This window comes from Nesoenas mayeri (assembly GCF_963082525.1).
Source record: "Nesoenas mayeri genome assembly, chromosome: 5".
Lineage (NCBI taxonomy): Eukaryota > Metazoa > Chordata > Aves > Columbiformes > Columbidae > Nesoenas > Nesoenas mayeri.
Genome location: NC_137548.1, coordinates 52,874,178 through 52,893,102, shown reverse-complemented (window position 1 = coordinate 52,893,102; position 18,925 = coordinate 52,874,178). Strand labels below are relative to the sequence as shown.

The 18,925-nt window shown below is 46.3% G+C and overlaps 1 protein-coding gene across 2 annotated transcripts in view; it reads right to left on the bottom strand.

Moving 5' to 3' along the window:
• The window catches only part of TSPAN32 (tetraspanin 32), a 31,054-nt gene extending 14,792 nt beyond the window's left edge, over positions 1-16,262 (bottom strand). Inside the window, exons 1-4 of one of the 2 annotated variants that reach the window (XM_080346064.1) lie at positions 16,131-16,262; positions 13,981-14,095; positions 12,609-12,706; positions 5,767-5,841 (exon numbers count right to left, since the gene is read on the bottom strand). In XM_080346064.1, the coding sequence (XP_080202190.1) occupies positions 5,767-5,841; positions 12,609-12,706; positions 13,981-14,095; positions 16,131-16,196 (354 nt within the window). In that variant the 5' untranslated portion in view covers positions 16,197-16,262. Of the gene's footprint in view, positions 1-5,766; positions 5,842-12,608; positions 12,707-13,980; positions 14,096-15,730; positions 15,857-16,130 lie in introns of those variants that run through there. The other variant, XM_080346063.1, reaches the window with a different exon arrangement.
• Positions 16,263-18,925: the final 2,663 nt, after the last annotated feature.

Sequence of the window (18,925 nt, the reverse complement as noted above, 5' to 3'; positions counted from 1 at the left end):
AAATCATCACATCAAATGATGCCCCCTTGCTCATTTACAAAGGAGAAAGTTTCAAGCAGAGCAAGACTGCAGGAGAACGGAGTGTGCATGGCTTGTTTGTGTTCCCCATCCCATAAAAAGCTAAATCCTCACATTTATTCTCTGAGTATTATGCAGTGTAACGTGAAGAGGCTAATGCCTTCTATGCACGTGGAGCCAAAAGCCCCTGGTGGAACCTGCATTTGAAATCACCCAGCAACTTCACAGACCATCTGAAGATTAAGAGATTGCCACATCATTGCAGCCAGTGCAAATCCAAGTGACACCTTCATCTACAGGATGTGGGAAATCGGGCCTTTATACCAGAAGTACAGGCAACTATTTGCACCAGTGCTTAGTTTCAAATCTTTGCCTAAGTTGGGAAATCACAATTTAATTGGTTTTAAGCTAACATTTACCTGCGAATGAGTATCTGTAATTAAAAAGCTCATTCTGTTGCAAAATTCCTTCCACATTGCAGCAATTTTATTTTTGTCACTTCACCCTGCCATCCTGACCAGCTTATAGGGCCAGATCGCAGGGCTGCAGGAAGGATCTTCTAAGCTGCTGCAGAGAAGAGGAACAGCAGAAGATGGCATGACACTGAATTTCCTCTGGCCTCTGTCACAGCAGGGCCCAGAATGAACCCCCAAACCTATTTTTGTGTTGGCTAGCAAGGATACCAAAAATCTTCTATACCACAAATGCAAAGCTACCTTTTCCTCCAAGTTTATAAAGCAGTGGTTAATGGGTGAGGAGAGAAGGAAAGCTGGGGAGCAGGAGGAAGAAGCAGCAGCCTCCTGCACCAGCTGTGCCAGATGTGGCATAAGTCTCTCCTACATCCTTCTCCACATCCCAGGTCCCAGCTGCATTAGGCTGTGCTGGAAATGACTAAGAGACTTCCCCTGAACAGGCAGTGGTTTGTGGGAAAGGAGCTGCCATAAAAATAACTTTGCAAAACAAGACTCAGCTCTTTGGATTCAGGAGCCAAGTCTTCCTAATGTGGCTGAAAACCAGCTGAAAACCTCGATATTTCTGTGGTTACCACAGCTGTTCCATCAAAGGTGCTTGCATACAGGTTATCCTCCCTGCTCTCCATTGTATGTCGATCTCTCATTTGTTTTGATTGCATCAACACTGTTGGTCCTCAGACAGGTTTGTGACACCTTCCTACCGAGACCACATCTCCCACCAAGACCATATTTTGGCCCAATGGCCCATAAAGAGGGCAACCAAATGTGGTCCTTATCCTCATGGAGACCCTTGTCTGAACTGGGTCAGAAGTGGGAAGGGATTGATTCTCTCAAGTGATTTGTGCCAGGCAGTAAAGCACACTGGAGTTTCACAGGGCTTTAGGGGCTAGGCTGGGCTGTTTCTGGAGCCGTGGCCTTAAGAGCGTGATGGAACAGAGGGGAAGGAGGAGTGTTGGGTGCTGCAGGTGATGGTGGGGCTCAGCAACAAGCCAAGATAGAAAATACTGACATATGAATGGCTCAGCACTATAGCTAGCAGGAGAAAAGTTACTTCAACAACCTCCAGATTACAATTATTTTAATTTCAGATTTTCCTCTGAGCAGCTGACCTGCCCAGGAAAGTTTTGACACCTCTCCAGGTCACAGCAGCACCTTTTCTGTTGGTGCCATTGGCTGAGAGGCAAAGTTTTTGTAAACCAGGAGAAGACCCTAACAGAAAGGCTGCATTACACGTGCTGGTAAGACAGGTAGAGGATCTGGGATGTTACTCTGATTTATTTGTTCCTCCCCATTTTGTACACCATTTGCTCTGCAGAACCTACCAAGCAACTACATTTTGGGAATAGGTAGGTTATTAGTTCCTTGCTAAAAGTATTTCAATGCAGATGGATGCAAACCAGCCTCAGAAGGCAGTATGAAGGAGGCCTGGACCTCTCAAAACCCATTCAATAGAGCAGAATGATTATGATACTGAACAGAAGGTAAAACATAATAAATCTACCCTTTTAGGATAAAGCATGATAAATCTCAGATTCATGATTTTTGCATGCATGGTATAAGTTATTTTAAGAATAAAGACTGTGGTGACCCTGAGTCTGTTTGGGATGCAGGTAACTTGAAATTAAAACACATGGCATCTGTCTGAAAGAATTGGTTCAGGAACTACAGAAGGTCTCAAAACCAGAAAAGAATGGGAAATGAGAAGATTCACATTTTGTTTACAGTGCCCAGGTCTGAAAATATCAAATATTTACAAATAACTTATTTTTTTCCCTGTCCTGTGTAGCTTCTCTTTAAGAGGTACTGTGAACATGGCTCTGAAAGAATCACAAAGGCAAAACCGGCAACTTGCTTTCATCATGTTCAAATGACATTTCTAGCTACTGCCTCTTGAAAACAATCATCAAAACAAGTTTTCAACTGAAAATAGGGCTTTTCCGTTTTAGTGGATTTTCTGTAAGAGTGGTCTGCTTTATGAAAGAAATATAGATTTTTAAAATTTATATATATATATATATATATATATTTAAATTTAATCAAGAGGAGTAAACCCCTGAGAGCATCTGGCATGGTTGGGTGCAGGAGGGACCTCCCGCCCCTGGGGTCCAGAGGGAGCGAGGGCTCCGCCGTGCGCTGCAGCATTCGGCACCTCACCCGTGGGGAGGGAGAGGACGGCTCTACTGATGCCAGCTCCCACCTGGCATTTCCAAATGGAACAGGCTGATCTTCTGCCTGGTGTTTCATGGGAAAGTCAACCTATTTTGCATGGGAGAAACGCAAATATTCAGTTTAGCTATGAACATGAGGGTAATAGCCCCTTGGTGCTCTCAGAGGCACCTGCAATGGGCATGTTCATCCATAATTAGTTTTATGTCCTCAAGTTCCCTTCCTTTCTTGGTAACTGTGTACATCCCATCAGGCTTACAAGACACCTGTCAATTTAGCTGAGTTTTCTTTTTTTCCCCTATATTACTACAATTAACTCTTTCTGGCAGAATCAACATGCAGTAGGCTGGGGAGGATACCTGCTTTAATTTTGCTCTTTATTTTGAGAAAGATAGACAAACAAACTGCTCTATAATGGCACTTCAGGTGTCTTCCCTCTGCTCCGCTCAGTTTTCCGTACCATGGCACTATCTCTCTGTCCTAGAGGGGCATTAACATCTGCATTTCTCCCTCATCTGCATTTCTCTCACTGGTGAGACAGGTTAGCTTTCAAGCAAAACTGAATTTCCACGTTTTGTAAGTGACTCTCCTAACCCTAACTAAACATTTCCTCATTTATTATCCCCTGTTTCTGTTTGCATTTTAGGAAGCAGTGGAACCAAAGAGGATCTCTAATGGTATTTTAATTTTTCTGTTGTCAGAAATGCTGCTATTTTTCTTTGCCCAACAAGTAAACATTTTACAAAACCCCCTCATTTTGCCTAGTAGAAAGTGTTTTGCCTAAAGAAACCCAGCAAACTACTGAAGCTAACCATAACACGTGGGTACCTTTCTGGGTAGGGCAATCAAAGCAAAAAAACAGGATAATAATTTGAAGTAAAACCAGGTGTAGTGATTAAGACATACATAAAGTCATTCCCCTCTAAGTATTTTCAGCAAAATATTTTGTTGAATGGCACATCCTGGTATTAACTTAGTATACAACTTTTTCTTGTGACCTTTTTATACCTTACTCCCCCTTTGTGGAGTAAAAAGAATAACTAAATAGTCTCTTTGGATAATGCAATTTCACAAGACCAACAGATTTTCTGGTGCTATTTCTCCTTCAGTAACACAACTTTTGTTTCAATCTCTCATTACAAAATTCTGCAGAAGAAGGAAACTGTGCTTGGGTCTCCCTTCTGTGTTGGTCACAGAAATATTTCCATATTAAATTGTTAGCATGTTTTGCCTGAAACCAGGGAAACTATATCCAGAGGCTGTGGCAAGACTCTTTTTCGTGGGTACCTCAGCTCTGAATCCACTTCAGCCAAGTAAGTGTAGAGATAAAAGATGTTGCTGTGCCATCAGCACTCACCCTGATGTTTGCAAAGAAGCTGGACAAATTCATGGAGGAAAAATCCACTGAGGGCATCAAAGGCACAAGGAGGTGCCACCAGCAGGCACCTGCGCCTCCAGCTGTTGGCACCTGAAAAAGCATTGCTTTGTGCTCGCTGGGTGTTTATGCCCCTAGCTTGGCAAACAGCGGGTGTGCCTGTCTGGGAGTGGGTACCTTTGGTCTGATCCAGCATAGCTATCTGCATATTTCACAGGATTTTCAACTATTGTGGCCACTGGTTAGCTCTGGGCAAACTTTCTGAAGAAGCAGGAACCTTACCCCTCCCCTTAGCCTTGATATTGCCCTTCAGGCTTCTGCTTCCAGAAGGACTGGATTTTAGTTTTTGCACAGGACACTGAACCATTATGGGACAGGGCTTCTTGTCCCCAACAAGTGCAATTCCTGCAGTTCTAGCATGCATTGAGTTTCCAGGTTTTTGATGCAGTTGTGCTCCTCCAGCACAGAACAAAATGCCTTCTGATGCTCTTTTCCTGATACACTGTTCTTCAGTCCTCCACAACATCTGTAGCCCTAAAGAGATGAGCTGGCAGCATCAACATGACCCTAATCCACTGGCATGATGTTTCATATCCCCCATGTCCTTATCGCTGGCCAGAACACTTCAGGTTGCAGCACATGCCTGTGGCTGGGGAGGAACGAAATGGAGACAGGGACCAACGTGCTGCATGAAATGTCTATCAAAATCCTAAATGCTTATCTGAATTACTGTTAGATCATTTGGATACTTGCCCAAAGTATCTATGTTCTGCTTTCAAAATGCTTTCAAATTTTTTTTTAATTTTTTTTATTTTTTTTTTTAATGTAGGGGAATTAAGACCAAGCAGCAACAAATCCCTCTGAATGAGAAGAGAAATAAATATACAAAAAGCAAATTATATCAGACTGGGAAAGGGTTAAAAAAAATATAATCCTCTTTAGGCTGCTAAAAATTAATTTCAATTTCTGCTTCCCCCAGCAGCCTGGTACCATAGCCCCAGGGGCACCCCAGCCCCAGGGTAAGGGTACCCACTGTGATACACAGGGCTGTCCCTCAGGAGCTCTGTGTGCCTTGACTCAGTTTCCCAAGCACTTTGCGTCTCCAACATCATCTACCACACCACCAGAAAGCTCTGGGTTATCAATTAAAACCCCCGCTTTCTGGCAAATTTGACCTCATACAAACTTCTCTTCCTGGTCCAGCATGACAGTGACCCAAACCACAATTTTCACACTAGTGTTTTTACTGTGCCACTGCTGCCGGTTAATGAACATGCCCCCTGGGTGTTTCTCCTGGACACTGCCAGAGACAACGTGAACAGTCACAACCTGCCACAGCCTTAGAATAAATAATTGATGTTAGCAGGAACCAGAGCTGGGTGGAAATGACTTTTCAAAAGTCAGTCATCTCAAGTAAAATGAACATCCTCTGCAAAATAAAATCCCAAAGCTAATTAAAATGAGAGCTGCATTTTGTTTTGCCTTCAGGACAAAGTGTTTGTCCTGCGTGAGGGTTTCCATGGCTTATCCCTTCAGACAACCCCATTGGAGAGGCAGCCGATGAAGGCGGCCCTGTTCTTGCAAAGGACAGATGCAACAGAGCGTGCATCTGATAGACCTCGACATGGACGGCTTTATTACCACCAGATGTCCCTTTTATGGGAGAAATCATTGCTACAAAAATATCTCCATCTGACGAGATGCTGGTGGTATTTCCTAGCAGCCGATGCTTACCTCCGTGCTGTGCATGTATCTCCAGCAGGCAGCTGGGATCAATCCGCAGAAGGCCAGAGCAAAACACAAAAATCCCTGAGGATAAAGGGGAAAAGTACCATCAGTTACAGCATGGGGAGAAAAATACCCATTTGAAAACACTGTTGGGACCCATTTAATATGCTTGTTTGAGCAAGTTTAGTTAAAGTTAAAGCTCATTAGCCCCTTCTTTTAGTATCCCTCATAATTCTGCTTCCTTAAAAGAAGTAAGATAGATAAGGATGTGATTCACCAACAGGAGACCTCTAATTACACTTGACTGTTCCTCTTGGAAAAAAAAATCAGAGAGAAAAACATTATATTTACAGTACGCTCCTCTTCTGTAGCAGGACTGTGCCACACAATAGCACCTCCTTACTCACAGGGTTCAATTCCCCATGTTTAAAACTAAGCTATCCATTTCAAATAGGGGAAAATCCAGATGAACAGTCCATAAAGAAGTGAAAAACTGGGATGAAGAGCAATCTGCTCTGGAAAAGGAGCTGGACCCTGAGAGCAAGGTGGCAGCTGGATGACGAAGCCGCCTTCCTTAATTCAGCACCAACCAAGTTAGACAAAAGGACGTCAGAAATATAATTAAGGCCAGCAACTGACCCTGAAATGTTTAAACAATAATGGCAACAATGCAAGAGGAGGCTTGACTTTTGCCTTCTTCCCTATGCTTGCAAAGCTGGAAGTTAGATGTGTTGTCTCTTTATTTGAACAAACCTGATCCAAAAAAAAACCCTGATGTAAACAGCGCTTGCCTGTTGTGACAGCTGGACCAAAGGATCTTGTTCACATTAAAAAAACCCCAACAAAACTAAAAAAGGAAGAAAAAAAGCGCCTGTGAAATGTTTGAAAGCAAAATGGGCTCATCAAATATGAATCCACAGCTTAGTCTTGGAATGGCAAAAGATGATGAATAAGCACCAGTGGAAAATTAATGCCCTTACAAATTTTTCCATGCAACTGTCCCTCTTTCAATACAAAATTATGTAGCAGGGGAAAATTACCCAACTGACTGAAGCTTATTTTTATTTTTTTTTTCTACGAGTGTTTTAATAATATGATATAACCAAAATAACTTAAAAAAAAGGCTAAAATCTTTCATGAAAGTTTATCAAATTTAAGCTTAAGGAGAGGAAGAATAGCATTGCTGCTACCAATTCTGCTTCACAAAAAAAATTCTGCTTAAAAAAGCATGGCTTGAAAACAAAAAAAAAAGCCCCAAACACCTCCATATGCAGCAAGAAAGGAAAATGTGTTACTTTAAATGCTGGAAATGAACGTGAACATGCGAACAAACTGCCTTTTGCTGGTTCTTGTCCATCTGCTGCCTGCTTTCCGCACTCTTTCAGGGCTGCCTTGTTTCAGGCTCTGCATCAGACGCTGAGGAACACCCTGGTATGGCTCTTGTGAAAAACCTTAAATTACATATGTCTGCTCTCTCCTTTTATTTTTTTTGACAGCTGCCTGGCCAGGTAGTGAGATCACTTGCTGCCTTGCCAGAAGCTGAAATAGGATAACAGAACTGGGGCTCTAAAGGAGGAGAAAGTCCGATCAAATGCTGATGTGACAAGGGGTATACAAGTAGCAAAGATGGGGAAGAGCATGGAGAGTGAGTTGCTATGGACCAAAGCATAGAAAGACCAAGCCCAAACCCAGCTGGGGTGGGTGGTTCAGCCCCTGCAGGTACAGCATAAACTGAAGCGGGGAGAGGTGAAGTTATACAGGCATTTCAGGTTACTCCTCACTAGGACCAGACCTTGCATTTTGCACCTCCTCCAACAACTTCCCCCCCGGACAAAGTCAACATTTTTACCAAAATCAAGCTCAAAGACAAGAAAAAAAGAAAATAATGGCAGATGAAAAAAACCCAGCACTGACAGCGGTGTGAAAGCTCTTCTGCACATCATTACAGCAAAGCTTTAATTGAGAGGATCCACCATGAACCTGGAGAGTGAGAATAGCAGCGTGCCAGTGGCACCACCTCCGTTTCTCCCTTTGTGCTCTCCCTTCCCTCCCACACCAGCTCCAGCACTTACAACCCCAGCAGATTAAAATCCTTCTCATCTTCCCTTCCTCTGCTCCACCCCACATCTCAGTCCTTCACCTCCAGCATCAGGTCCCTCTTTTTCTCTGTCTAGCTTGCCTGGAAATACCAAGACGCAGCCCCTCGGAAAGGTCCCCCTCCATCTTGCTGGTGTGGAGCAACTATGTGGCTCCAAGAACATCTTATAAATGAATTATACGCTACTTTTTCCCTCCCAGCCAAAAGGCCTTTGGAAGAGCAACTTTCTAATTACATTATAATACATTTGGAAGTAAAAGAAAAAAGCAACGCAGAGTTAGCATACGAAATGTGGAAGGGTCGAGGCTGGTTCACCATCTCCCAGCCCCCTGGATCTCCTTGGAGCTGGCCGTGAGCTGCTGCCTGCTCCCTTTGCAACCACATCAGCCATGCAGAGGGCTGTAACCAGCCAGACATCAATTACTCTTTTATGAATGACCTTGTTTCCATCCTTGCTGCAAGGGACAATTTGTCTTTGAGAAACTTGGCAGAATTTGCAGAAGCAGCATCTTGTCTGTTGGCGGGTGTATCTTTTAAGTCACCTTTCTGGTGCTTCCCCTTTGGTCTGCCGTGGAAGAGGGAGGGATCCTCTTGCTAAGACTGAGCTCAGCAGCTCTGCCAAACCCCTACACTCCCAGAGAGGGAACTGATCTGTTCCCTGCTCAGCTCCAACTGCTTTTTGGTGCTGCTGTGGCCACTACAAGGGCCAGCTCCCTACCTACTTCACAGCCCAGGGGTGGAGAAGGGGGGAACTAATTTCAGATTGCATCCATCAGGTTGCACCCCTCCCTTCCTGACCCAGTTCATCTGAAAGCACATGATATTTTTGCCTTTCCACATAACAAACATGAGTGAGAGACCTCAGTCCGAAAGAGGAATCAGTGCTTGGCTCCAGCTGAGTACATCAGCTCTGGCTGTGCCTGCTTCCCGGAGAGCACAGATGCCTTGCACGGGAGCGCTGCACCACAAGGGAGAGCACAGGAAACATAAATTGCAAAAGCAAGATGCTGAAGTGCACTACTGTGTTATTAAGGACCCTTTACATGTTTGCCTACAATGATACACCTGGAAACAGTAAAGCAAACAGCTTGTGTGCTGGCCCTATTGGCACATCACTCTCCATAAAAAACTGGGCTATAATGGGCACTCATTGAGGCTTTTTAAGCGCAGAAATTGTTTGGAACTAGTGCTTGGAACAGCTACTCCATCCTGAACACAGATTTTCCTCTAGACAAGTGTTTTTTAGGCTGAAAAGTTCAGGTGTAAGAATTTCAGCTGGGATATTCTGGTTGGCAGGTTGATCTTGTTTTTTTTTTTCACTCTTCTCTCTCCATCTGACCAGATATCAGCACAGGATGCCTTAAACCTCACTGAAGCCAGAGTCTTTGCTTTGTTTAAGCAGTACTAGAAAAACTGCAGTTTTCTTTCCTTCTCCTCCCCTTCAATAGCAACATGGTCTTCAGGGGTCATGAGAGCTGCAGGATGTTTACATTCAGGACTGAATGCAGGATGGACCATGGATCACCAAAAAGCAGGGCTTGCCAGAATTGAAGGACAGTCAATAAACCTGCCACTACTCTCCCTGTGTAGGGGGAGCTTCGGGGATAACAGTCCAAGATTTCAAAACTTCTTCTTTTTTTTTTTTTTTTTTTTTTTAATCCTTAAGTTCTCAGTTACTCTCTAGAAAATAGCTTCCTAGCAAGTGTCAGTGGATGCACAGTGGCACCTATCTGGTGTGGTGATGCCTCTAACACAGCTACAATATGAACTCCTGAGATATGTGTGCTTCAACCAATTTGACCTGTTGTGATTTCTAACCACTGTGCACCCATCACCATAATTAGAACAGCATCAGTAAAGCCTGTCAAGACTGGGGCCCCTCCCCTGTATGCACACAAGCCTCCAGATACACAGGCAAGGTGAACGCTTGTAATTTATGTAGACAAGAAAAAAAAAAAGTTAGTGGGGAAACTGAGGCACAAAAAGGAGGTGGAATCCACTCAACAGCTCAGTGATCAGGGCAATGCTCCTCTAAGCCTGTCTGCATCCTCACTAGCATTTCCCCAGGGCAGCTGGTTTACCAAGTGGCATTGTGGTGGATTAGCTACATCCCTCAAGCATGGCTGGGTTTCCTATACAGCCACAGATGTCAGGCACCAATGCTCTGGTGTCTTTCCTCTTTGATTAAAGAGTGATTTAAATGGTCTTCTAAACAAGACACATGCTCTGCAGGGGAGGAGAAGTTCTTTAAAATCAATAGCAGAAGAAGGTGAAAAATCCTCTCTATTAACAGGCAGAAAAAACCCCTACAAGCTAGGGGGGTTGAACACTTCTGCCAGCTGCAGCCCAGCGGGGATCAGCAGGACAGGACGCAACACCAAGTTCCAGAGCCCCACAGGGGCCTGTGATTATCCCTCACCGCAGCCATCAGGGGCTGGGTCTCCCTGCCTGCTTTGCTTGCTTGCGGATCAGAGATTACATGTGAGTTTAGGGAAGGAACTGCTGGGAAAACAAGCAACGGGCTGGCCCTTGCTGTAAGGTACTGATAGTTAGAACAGGGGGGACAATTTGGAGGAATAAGCAAAGCTTCCCTAGGTGATTTAAGATGCTGATGAGCTGCTTGAACAAGGAGGACCAGAGAATAAGATTTCTGGTGACCAGCTCTTGGGTATTTCCCAGGGCCTCCCGTTAATTTCTGAAGGCCTGGGGACATGCTACCCCCGCACCCCCTGCAATGGCGATGCTGGATGCTCCCTTACACAGGGCATTTCCCCCTGCATCTCCCGGTGCCGAGTGCCTCGGCCCGGCGGGCCCGGGAGCGGGGAGCTCGGCGGGACGGGAGCGGGGAGCTCGGCGGGCCCACATCTCCCTCCAGCGGCGGAGGATCACTCGTGCCGGCCGGTCCCGCGGAAGCGGCCCCTCGCTCGGGTGCGAGCTGCCCCTCTCCCCTTGCATCCTGCAACTCCTTGCACTCTGCCCTGCACTTCCACACGCCCTCCCACGCTGCCGGAGGCGGTGGAAACGAAGCTTCAAGGCAACCAAGCGGCATCCCGTTATCCCCTGCTGAGAGCGGAGTGGGCTGGATGTCTCATTGCCACGGCCTCGCCGTAAACACCTTGCACCCTTCCTCCTCTTCCCACAAGGAAATGGTATCGTGTGTTTAGTGCAATGGTAACACCAGAGACGCAAAATGAAGACGGCCACCTCCCCCAGAGGTCCCAAGCTGTAAATGTTAAAGCAAAGTGAACAGGATGCCCTAGGAGCCACAGAGAAAAGTAGATGGCTAGTTCGGGGTTTCTGCCATTGAAGGGTTTCTTTGGTGGCCAGAGCCTGGCTGTTACACCAAACCAGCCAGGCTAGGGGAGTCTATGGGGGGCTGAAGGAAAGGACCTGCCTGTCCCCACTTCCACAGCAAGAGGAAAGGAGAGCATCATCAGATGGCTCTCAGAGGAGGACAGCAATGCTGGACTGCACAGGATATGTTTTTCTTCAACTATGCCTTCAGGAAACAGCTATAATTTAAACAATCTCTTTTACCTAGTGGCATGTCACTGACCATGCTGTACACAGAGTAAGGCAACCAAATAAACATCACAGAGGAGCTTGTTTTCAGACAGCCTTGACAATCTCCCCTAGCCTGTACATACCCATCTGTTGTTTTAGGTGTGGTAATTGCAGGCACACATTAAATAATACTTCAGCAAAAGAGAGGGGAACTATGCATACTCTGCTAGCAGTATGCATGGGAAACATGTCACTAAGGCTGCTTTGAGCTTCCTAGAAAGAGGAAGACCGTATATCGAGAAGGTGAAAACATTAAGTTCAGTAGCTGCTTTACACTAAGTTTTAAAGGTGTCTGCTTCTCAGTTCCACCATCAGTATCATTTTCCCCTATTACAAAGATTAGATATATCTCTTAAAAGCTAGTTTATGTATGACAACAATGCAATGATTTCGTATTAAGCACAGCTCCATGCACAGCAACCTACCTGTTAACTACTGCCCTTCACACAACACAGGCAAACATGCAGTGAGCAGCATTTTCCACTCATCCTTCCAGTCCTGAGGCTGGAAGTGGCTCACTTCAGACTGAGCTTTATGTGCAGGCTGTGGTTTTAAATGGAGCAGAGCTCACAGTCCTCTTTACCAATGCTGGCACGGTCCAAGCCCAAAAGCACACTTAACTGTGGATGATGGAGAGAAGAAAGCTAGCATTTCACCTCTTGTGGTACCCTTCCACCTTCTTTTTGGGGATGAAACAGAGGGTCCAGCTCCAAGCCCCTGTGCCTGCTGCCATGCTTTGTATGTCCTGCACCACCACTGCAGTGGATGTTTTGACTGAAGAGGGATGATGTGGGCTAACTCTGCTGTCACAAGTCAGAGGAACAATGTGGGACTCAAAATTGCACTAAGGTTTCCCCACACAAAAAAATATGCTAGGAATCATCATCGCTGCTATCTCTTTGGCACATAAGCACCTCCCTTTGACCCTACTCTGAAAGCTGCATACACAGCTCCTTGGCGAAAGAAACAAGGTGCAGAAGGATGCAATCCTCAGCTGGAGCAGATCTGCAGAGTCATGCCTGTTACAAAAATGTCCCTTTGCAGCACAGCATTCAGCAACAGGATGTCCTTCCCTAGGCGTGCATACTCCTGGACAGAAGGCAAACCAGGCCCCAGCACCACATTTCAAGGGTATCAGCCCAAGGTTACAAAAAGCCCCTCCCAGGCAGTCCCTCCAGATACGCACCATGGCAGTGAGGCATTGCGATTCCCGCACCGTGGCAGCAGAGCTCAGCAGGGCTGCGAGGATCAAGGTCATGCTGAGGCAGATGCCAAAGTAGAAAGCTGGAAGGAAGTTGGACATGGGAGCTGCGGTCAGAAACCAAGACTTCAGGGCTAACAGGGTCTGATACTTTCGCCTGGAGAAGGGCCAAAAAGGGCAATTTGGGGAGCTGGTCCACGAGGACCAGGTTGCAGAACTCAAAATGTTTTATAATTTATAATTTACCCCCCATGTGTATATACTTTCTTGTCTGGCAGGGCTGTAAACCTCTGAGTGGTTCACACAGCTCCAGCAGAGCACTCTAAAAGGGTGACGGCCCACCCAACAGACCACAAGCTGTCAATCGTTTTGGCACTCAGATAAGGATCCTCCCAAATGAGGGGTGCTGACATGCAGCAGCTGTCCCATGGCCCCTATCAGGACTTTGTGTGCCCCTAATCTGGTGCAACACTCGCCCTCCAGTTTCCTTCTGGCTAAGGCAGGGTCAGAGCCGGTACCCCAGGGCAGGGCTCAGGGGCCACAGCCACTGAAATGGGCTTTGCAGCCCTCACTCAGGGCTAACCATGCAGGGTTAACACTTGCAAGCAAAGCAAGTGGAAGCATTGCTGGAGATGGGTGACTGGGAGAGCCTGCAAGGCTGGGTTAAGTGCCAATCTATATAATCCCTGATGTGTGTAGGAAAGGGCAAGAGCCGTACTTCAGCTTTGGGCTAATGTAGTCTTTACACCTGCCTTGTTAAACTGAAATTGAGAACCAGGATCTAGAAAGGGTATGAGCATGTTTAAGCTCAGACTATATCTTGGAAGAAGCAGCAGAGGCAAGTAGAATATTTTAGCATTTGGGTTGTTCTCATCTCTTTGCTCTAAACTTGTACCCAAGATTCAGTTTATATTTCTCCCTTGTGTAGGGGAAAACCCCCACATTTCCTCCAAAAATAGGTGTTTCTGTGCTTTTCTCCTCCCAGCCTCAATTTTCTATGCTCTGCTTCAACTCCTATAACAGTTCCTCTCCCTGTGCTCCCAGGGCCCTTCCAGTCCCACCGCACCTTTAGGTTCAACTTTGAGGTCCTGCTGAGCCTTCAGTGCAGAACCAGGGAAGGATGGGGAGACAGTGAACAGAGGGACGGGAGTGAACACAGAAGCACCTGCATGCCCTGTGCTCCCACAGCATCCTTCAGTGCCAGGTGAGCAGGTCTGATACAGGAAAAAGTGTCTGTGGGACTGTGTTAGCCCTGATGCATCCTTTGTGATGCCTCTGCACTTCCTTCAACTGCTCTGGGGAACTTTACAGCTCCTGGGTTCACTGAAAGTCTCACTGAGATGTGACTGCAACGTACCTGCGTAGTGGATGAACCTGTAGGAGTTGCTCTCCAGGGAGATATTGCTGATGAGGGTGAAATGGAGCCCGTAGTGGGTGACTGTGCTCAGCGTGGCAATGGACAACCCCAGCAGCTGGAAAATACAGTTATTGGGAAGGGATTGACAAGGCAGCAGCTCCTGCTGAGCGCACACAAAGCTTTGACGTGTAGATGGATACTCCCAAGCCCCACACAGATGCGGACAGCCTGATCATTTGAAGCCCACTGTATGTACCCCTAAATTTACGTAAAAGGACAAACCCCAGACACTTAAACATACTAAAGCTCTATTTCTCCCTTGCATAATGTGTGCATGTGACACCATGCAGCCCACGGTCTCTTGGCCAGTGTCTGTGGATGAAATTCCAACCACATGAAGAAAACCCACACCTGTGCTGTCCTACCCCACTCTACAGAGTATGTACGTGCAGTTCTGAGGGATGACAGCTTCAACAGTGGTTTCAGTCAGGGATGATGTTCTCTGCTTTGATCTTTGCAATGCTAGTCCCATTGCCTGCTGTTGGCTGTATTTCCTAACGTAGAGTGCAAAGAGCTGAGTCCTGCACTACTCTAAGTAATCTGTGTTTATTTCTGTCTCTGCAGCATGCACTGGGCTGTCCGTGTTTCTGTCCCATCCCCAAGAGCACTGGTATGCCTAAGGCACGGGGTGACTAGCAGCACATTACCCTCTATGTTGCCAAGAGCAAGTCCAGGTGATGGAGAAGGAGCATTTCTGATGGCACCTGGCTCTAGGGCAGGGCTCCTTGTGGCATGACCAGTGGCAGAGCTGGGACAGAGGCACCAACAGCAGGACAGTTAAAAATAGCTACAACTATACTGTAATGAACCTGGAAAATACAAGATGTGAGGCCACTCCTAGCTCCTAAGATAAGGTTTCATACTTTTGTGCCTTTACAATATGGAAACACAAGGCAGCTATCCCTGCATTAAATGTGACAGCTCAGTGTCAACATAATCCCCACATTTTCTTCTAGAGCAGGCTAACAGCTGTTGCTGGAGAGTTATAGTTTCAGAGACTAAATGCATCCAAACCATAGAATTTTCTGCTTATGAATAACATAATTTGTGGCACCTACTGATCCTTCATTCTGTGCATTACTGCGTATCTCAGTCCACACTCAGCAAAATGCTAAGTGCAATACCGGTGAACTCAGATAGCCGGGAAACACCAGTCTAAAATCCTCCCAACAGCAAAAATGTGATCCTTGACATCCACAGCAGCTGTGCCTTAGCATCTCCTCTGAACACCTTTGGTAGCAATCCTGCTTTGATTTTCTCAAAATGACATATTCTGCTATTTGGAAGACCACTACAGCCAGTGGTCCTGAAATGTTGAAATTTGGACAAACTATAAATTCCATGTGGCCAAAAATAAGGCATTACCTTTTAATGACACTCTTTCCAAGCCACCATTTATCTTTGAACTAAATACAGATTATTATTATTATTATTACTTTAAGCTCTCAAGTATTGATGAAGTGCAAAAGCAACAAGCACATAAAACTTGAAAATGTCCAGGAGGAGCATTCCCAGGTTTCCACCATTTCCCATCAGCTCTGACAGCAGATGTCAAGAAGGTCCCCTTCAATTTGCTTCAGGAGCTGCTGGAAAGGGTCCCTAGAATCACTTCCACTTTGCAGTGTGGATCCACGGGTCTCACAAATACACTTCCATCAACATACACACTTAGTATCCTCACTGATCCCACCTGCAGTTGACCACTCTCCCAGCAACAAGTGTGACTGCAGCAGCTCCATCCTCCCTCTTCTGCTCCAAGGAGACAGAAGCAAGTAACATTTTTTTCCTGAAAACCACCCATTCTGCCAGCAGCAACCTTTCCTTTCTGCTTCGAGACAGCCGCCAGGTTGTGAAAGAGCTGCAGTGGCGTGACAGCCCTGAGAAACCAGAAGTCTATCAGTGGAGGGGGGGCAATGCTGGCGGCCGGCGATAACCACCCAGGGTGCAACGATAACCCAGGCAGTTGGCTTTGCTTGCCCTCCACCCGCAAAAAACAGAATGTGGGAAAAACTGGCTCTCTCCGAGCGGGTGTGGGAAAGACAACAGTTCACCCCAGTTCTGCAGAGATCTCCCCAAACCCGCCTGCTCACCATGACACAGAGGCTGGTCGCCAGCAGCTGGCACTTGGTGGTCCTCATCCCACACCTCGGCCTCATGACTGCTTGTCCCCAGTGAGAGCTGTCAGTTGGTCCCTCCAGCTCTTGATAAAGCCTGAGTTTCCACCAAAGGGAGGCATGGCCACAGCGGGGCCTCTCGGGAAGTGTAGTCCCCACCACGTGCCAATGCACCTCCTCCTGCCTGATTGTTAAATCCTCCTCAGAGCAGCTGCCTCTGCCTGCGCTCCCTGTGAGCTGCCATCAGCTCCAACATGCAGAAAACTGAGAAAGGAGGAGAGGCATAGAGAAAAACAGCCTTTCATGGACTTCGGAGCAAAGCTCCTTAAAAAAGCTTTTGAAACTGTTCAGTCAAGGTTCAGTATCAAAATACCCTGTTTTTTGCTTTTACTGGGATATAGTTTTGTTTAATGACCATTGTCACTAGCTATATATATATATATTTTTAAATCTGCATAAATAGTATATTGGGAGAAAGGTTAGGAAAATGTTATTTAGAAAAAAAGAACCTGTTGTTTAAAGAAGACATCAAAACTCTCAAACAGATCTGCGTAACAGTCTTCCTTCCCCATTTAAAAACTACTACATGGCAATAACCTTTGGGGACACTCTATTAAAACTTTTATTTGCAGATGAGGGAAAAAAATCCCTTTGGTAGTATTTTATTTGAGAAAATGGCTATATGTAAACATAACCCCCTGCTCAGGAGGTCCATGCTGTCCACGGACATTTTGACTCTCTCTTTTCCCCTATCCCAGCAGTGAAGACTCCATCAGCCCACAGCTGCAGAAGACTCAGGTGACTTCTGGTTTTCAAAACCAGCTGCCAGATACATATTTCCCTAAAGTAAATTGCAAAGAAGCCTCAAGAACAATCTGTCTAAAGCGAGATTGAATGACTGAGTGCCTTCATCATCCCTAATTTTGGAGCTAAACTGGTGGAAAAGAGGTGAAACAGAATAACGGAAAATAGCTGCATTCCCCCCAGGTGGCAAAGAAAGGGGGGAAAAAGGGAGAACCATCCCACATCAGTAACTGTAGCTACAGGAAAATAACAGAGAAGAAAGAGGAGGGGAGTGAAAAAGGAACATGCATTTTGTAGAGCAAATAGAAGCAACAGAAAGTGAGTTGCACAGGAAAATTATGTCATGATTTTCTGACTACATCACTAGCCTTCTTGCAAGCTTTCTTGCAAAACATCTTGTTTGCAACCTCTTGAGACACCAATGAGAGCTGCCACAGCTGTTTCCAAAAAGAGGTGTTCCCCATAGCTTGTGGGTTCCAGCCCTGGTGGTGCTCCCTGAAGCCCAGTAGGAGACACTGATGTATCCATGTGCACACAGAGAGCTTCCTACTCCAGCCACCAGCTGGAAACAACTTGACAAAGACCAGCAGATGGACAGCAGGAAAGAGGAGCAGTGAGGAGAGGACTACAGAGGGAGGCCAGCAGGCTGGGTAGGCAGCTGATGGCCAGCCATCCATGTCCAGGAGCAGGAACCAGACACCATCTGCAGTAGCACAGACCCCCAGGGACAGGAGCACAGCTGCAAGATGACGATGTCCACATGGTCACTGCCATGTGCCAGGTGGGGAAAATGCCTTATAAAACACTGTGGTGGAGTCAGGACTATGTCCAAACACAGAGATGTTAGCACCCGTCCTTTCTTCTGGCGCTAGGGGACAGACAGTTGTGTTGTCACCTGCATTTTCAAGGGGAATGACCACCAAGAGTGCATGGGTATAAAGGCAGCAGGTTTGGTCCACAGGTGGAGTTACAGGTTAAATCTGGGTGGCAAGAAGGTATGAAGCACAGCTTTGTGTATAAAAACAGCTACAGAAACCCGACCGAGAGCAGTGGCGAACTGGAAGTGAAGGCCCAGCATGGTGCACACGGTGGGCACACCTGGAGCTTGTTCCACTGGAAGGGACATGGGAAAAACCATGCAGCCCAGTTTTACTTTCCCCTAGACCCCAGTTTCCTTCCCCAACCCTAAACGCTCGCTACCGGAGACCTGTGCAAAGCCAGATCTCACACTAGAGGTCCCCACAGACCAACAGAAACCCTTCCCGAAGGCCTGGATGTCTTAAGTGGGCTTTCTGAAGAGAATAAATGGGCAGTTCCCTTCTCCATTCCCCAAAGGTCTCCTCTGACTGTTGCAGGAGCCTTGCACCTCAGTGCAGAACCACCTGAAAGGTAAAAAAATCACCATCTACATCCCTTGGAAGTGCTTCCTAGTCTCTCCACAAAAGATGCTCTACCTCCTTTTGTCTTGAACCATAAAAACAGGCACCTTCACTGCCTTACCAAGCTCTCAGAGCAGGTCTGTAACTTTAAACACATGGGTTTCAACAAGTGTTTTCTCTGGTTTGGTTGTGAATGCCTGTTCCTGGGTAGTTTGTCCATGTCCTCTGATGCTTCAGATGCTTCTCCCACCTCCGGCGCTTGGTGCTCTGCCTTTGTGCCTACTCCCTCAACTACCTGCTCTGGTGCTGCGCTGGATTTGGGGGTGGAGGCATTTTCAGCTGTTTCTTTTTCCTTTATCTTATTCTTTATTCCATAGAGGTATGGCTTGAAAGATTTTTGTTTGGAGCAGAACATATGTGAATTTCTATCATCAAAAAATAATAAAGAGCAAAACTAGTTCCTCCCTCTCCCCAAATGAAAGTCAATAGTAGGAGCACTAGTAGACCTGGGGCATTACAAGGCTGGGCCCTGCCTGAAGGAGGCACATTTGGCGCATGCAAAAGCACCACTGAAGTGACTGCTGGGGG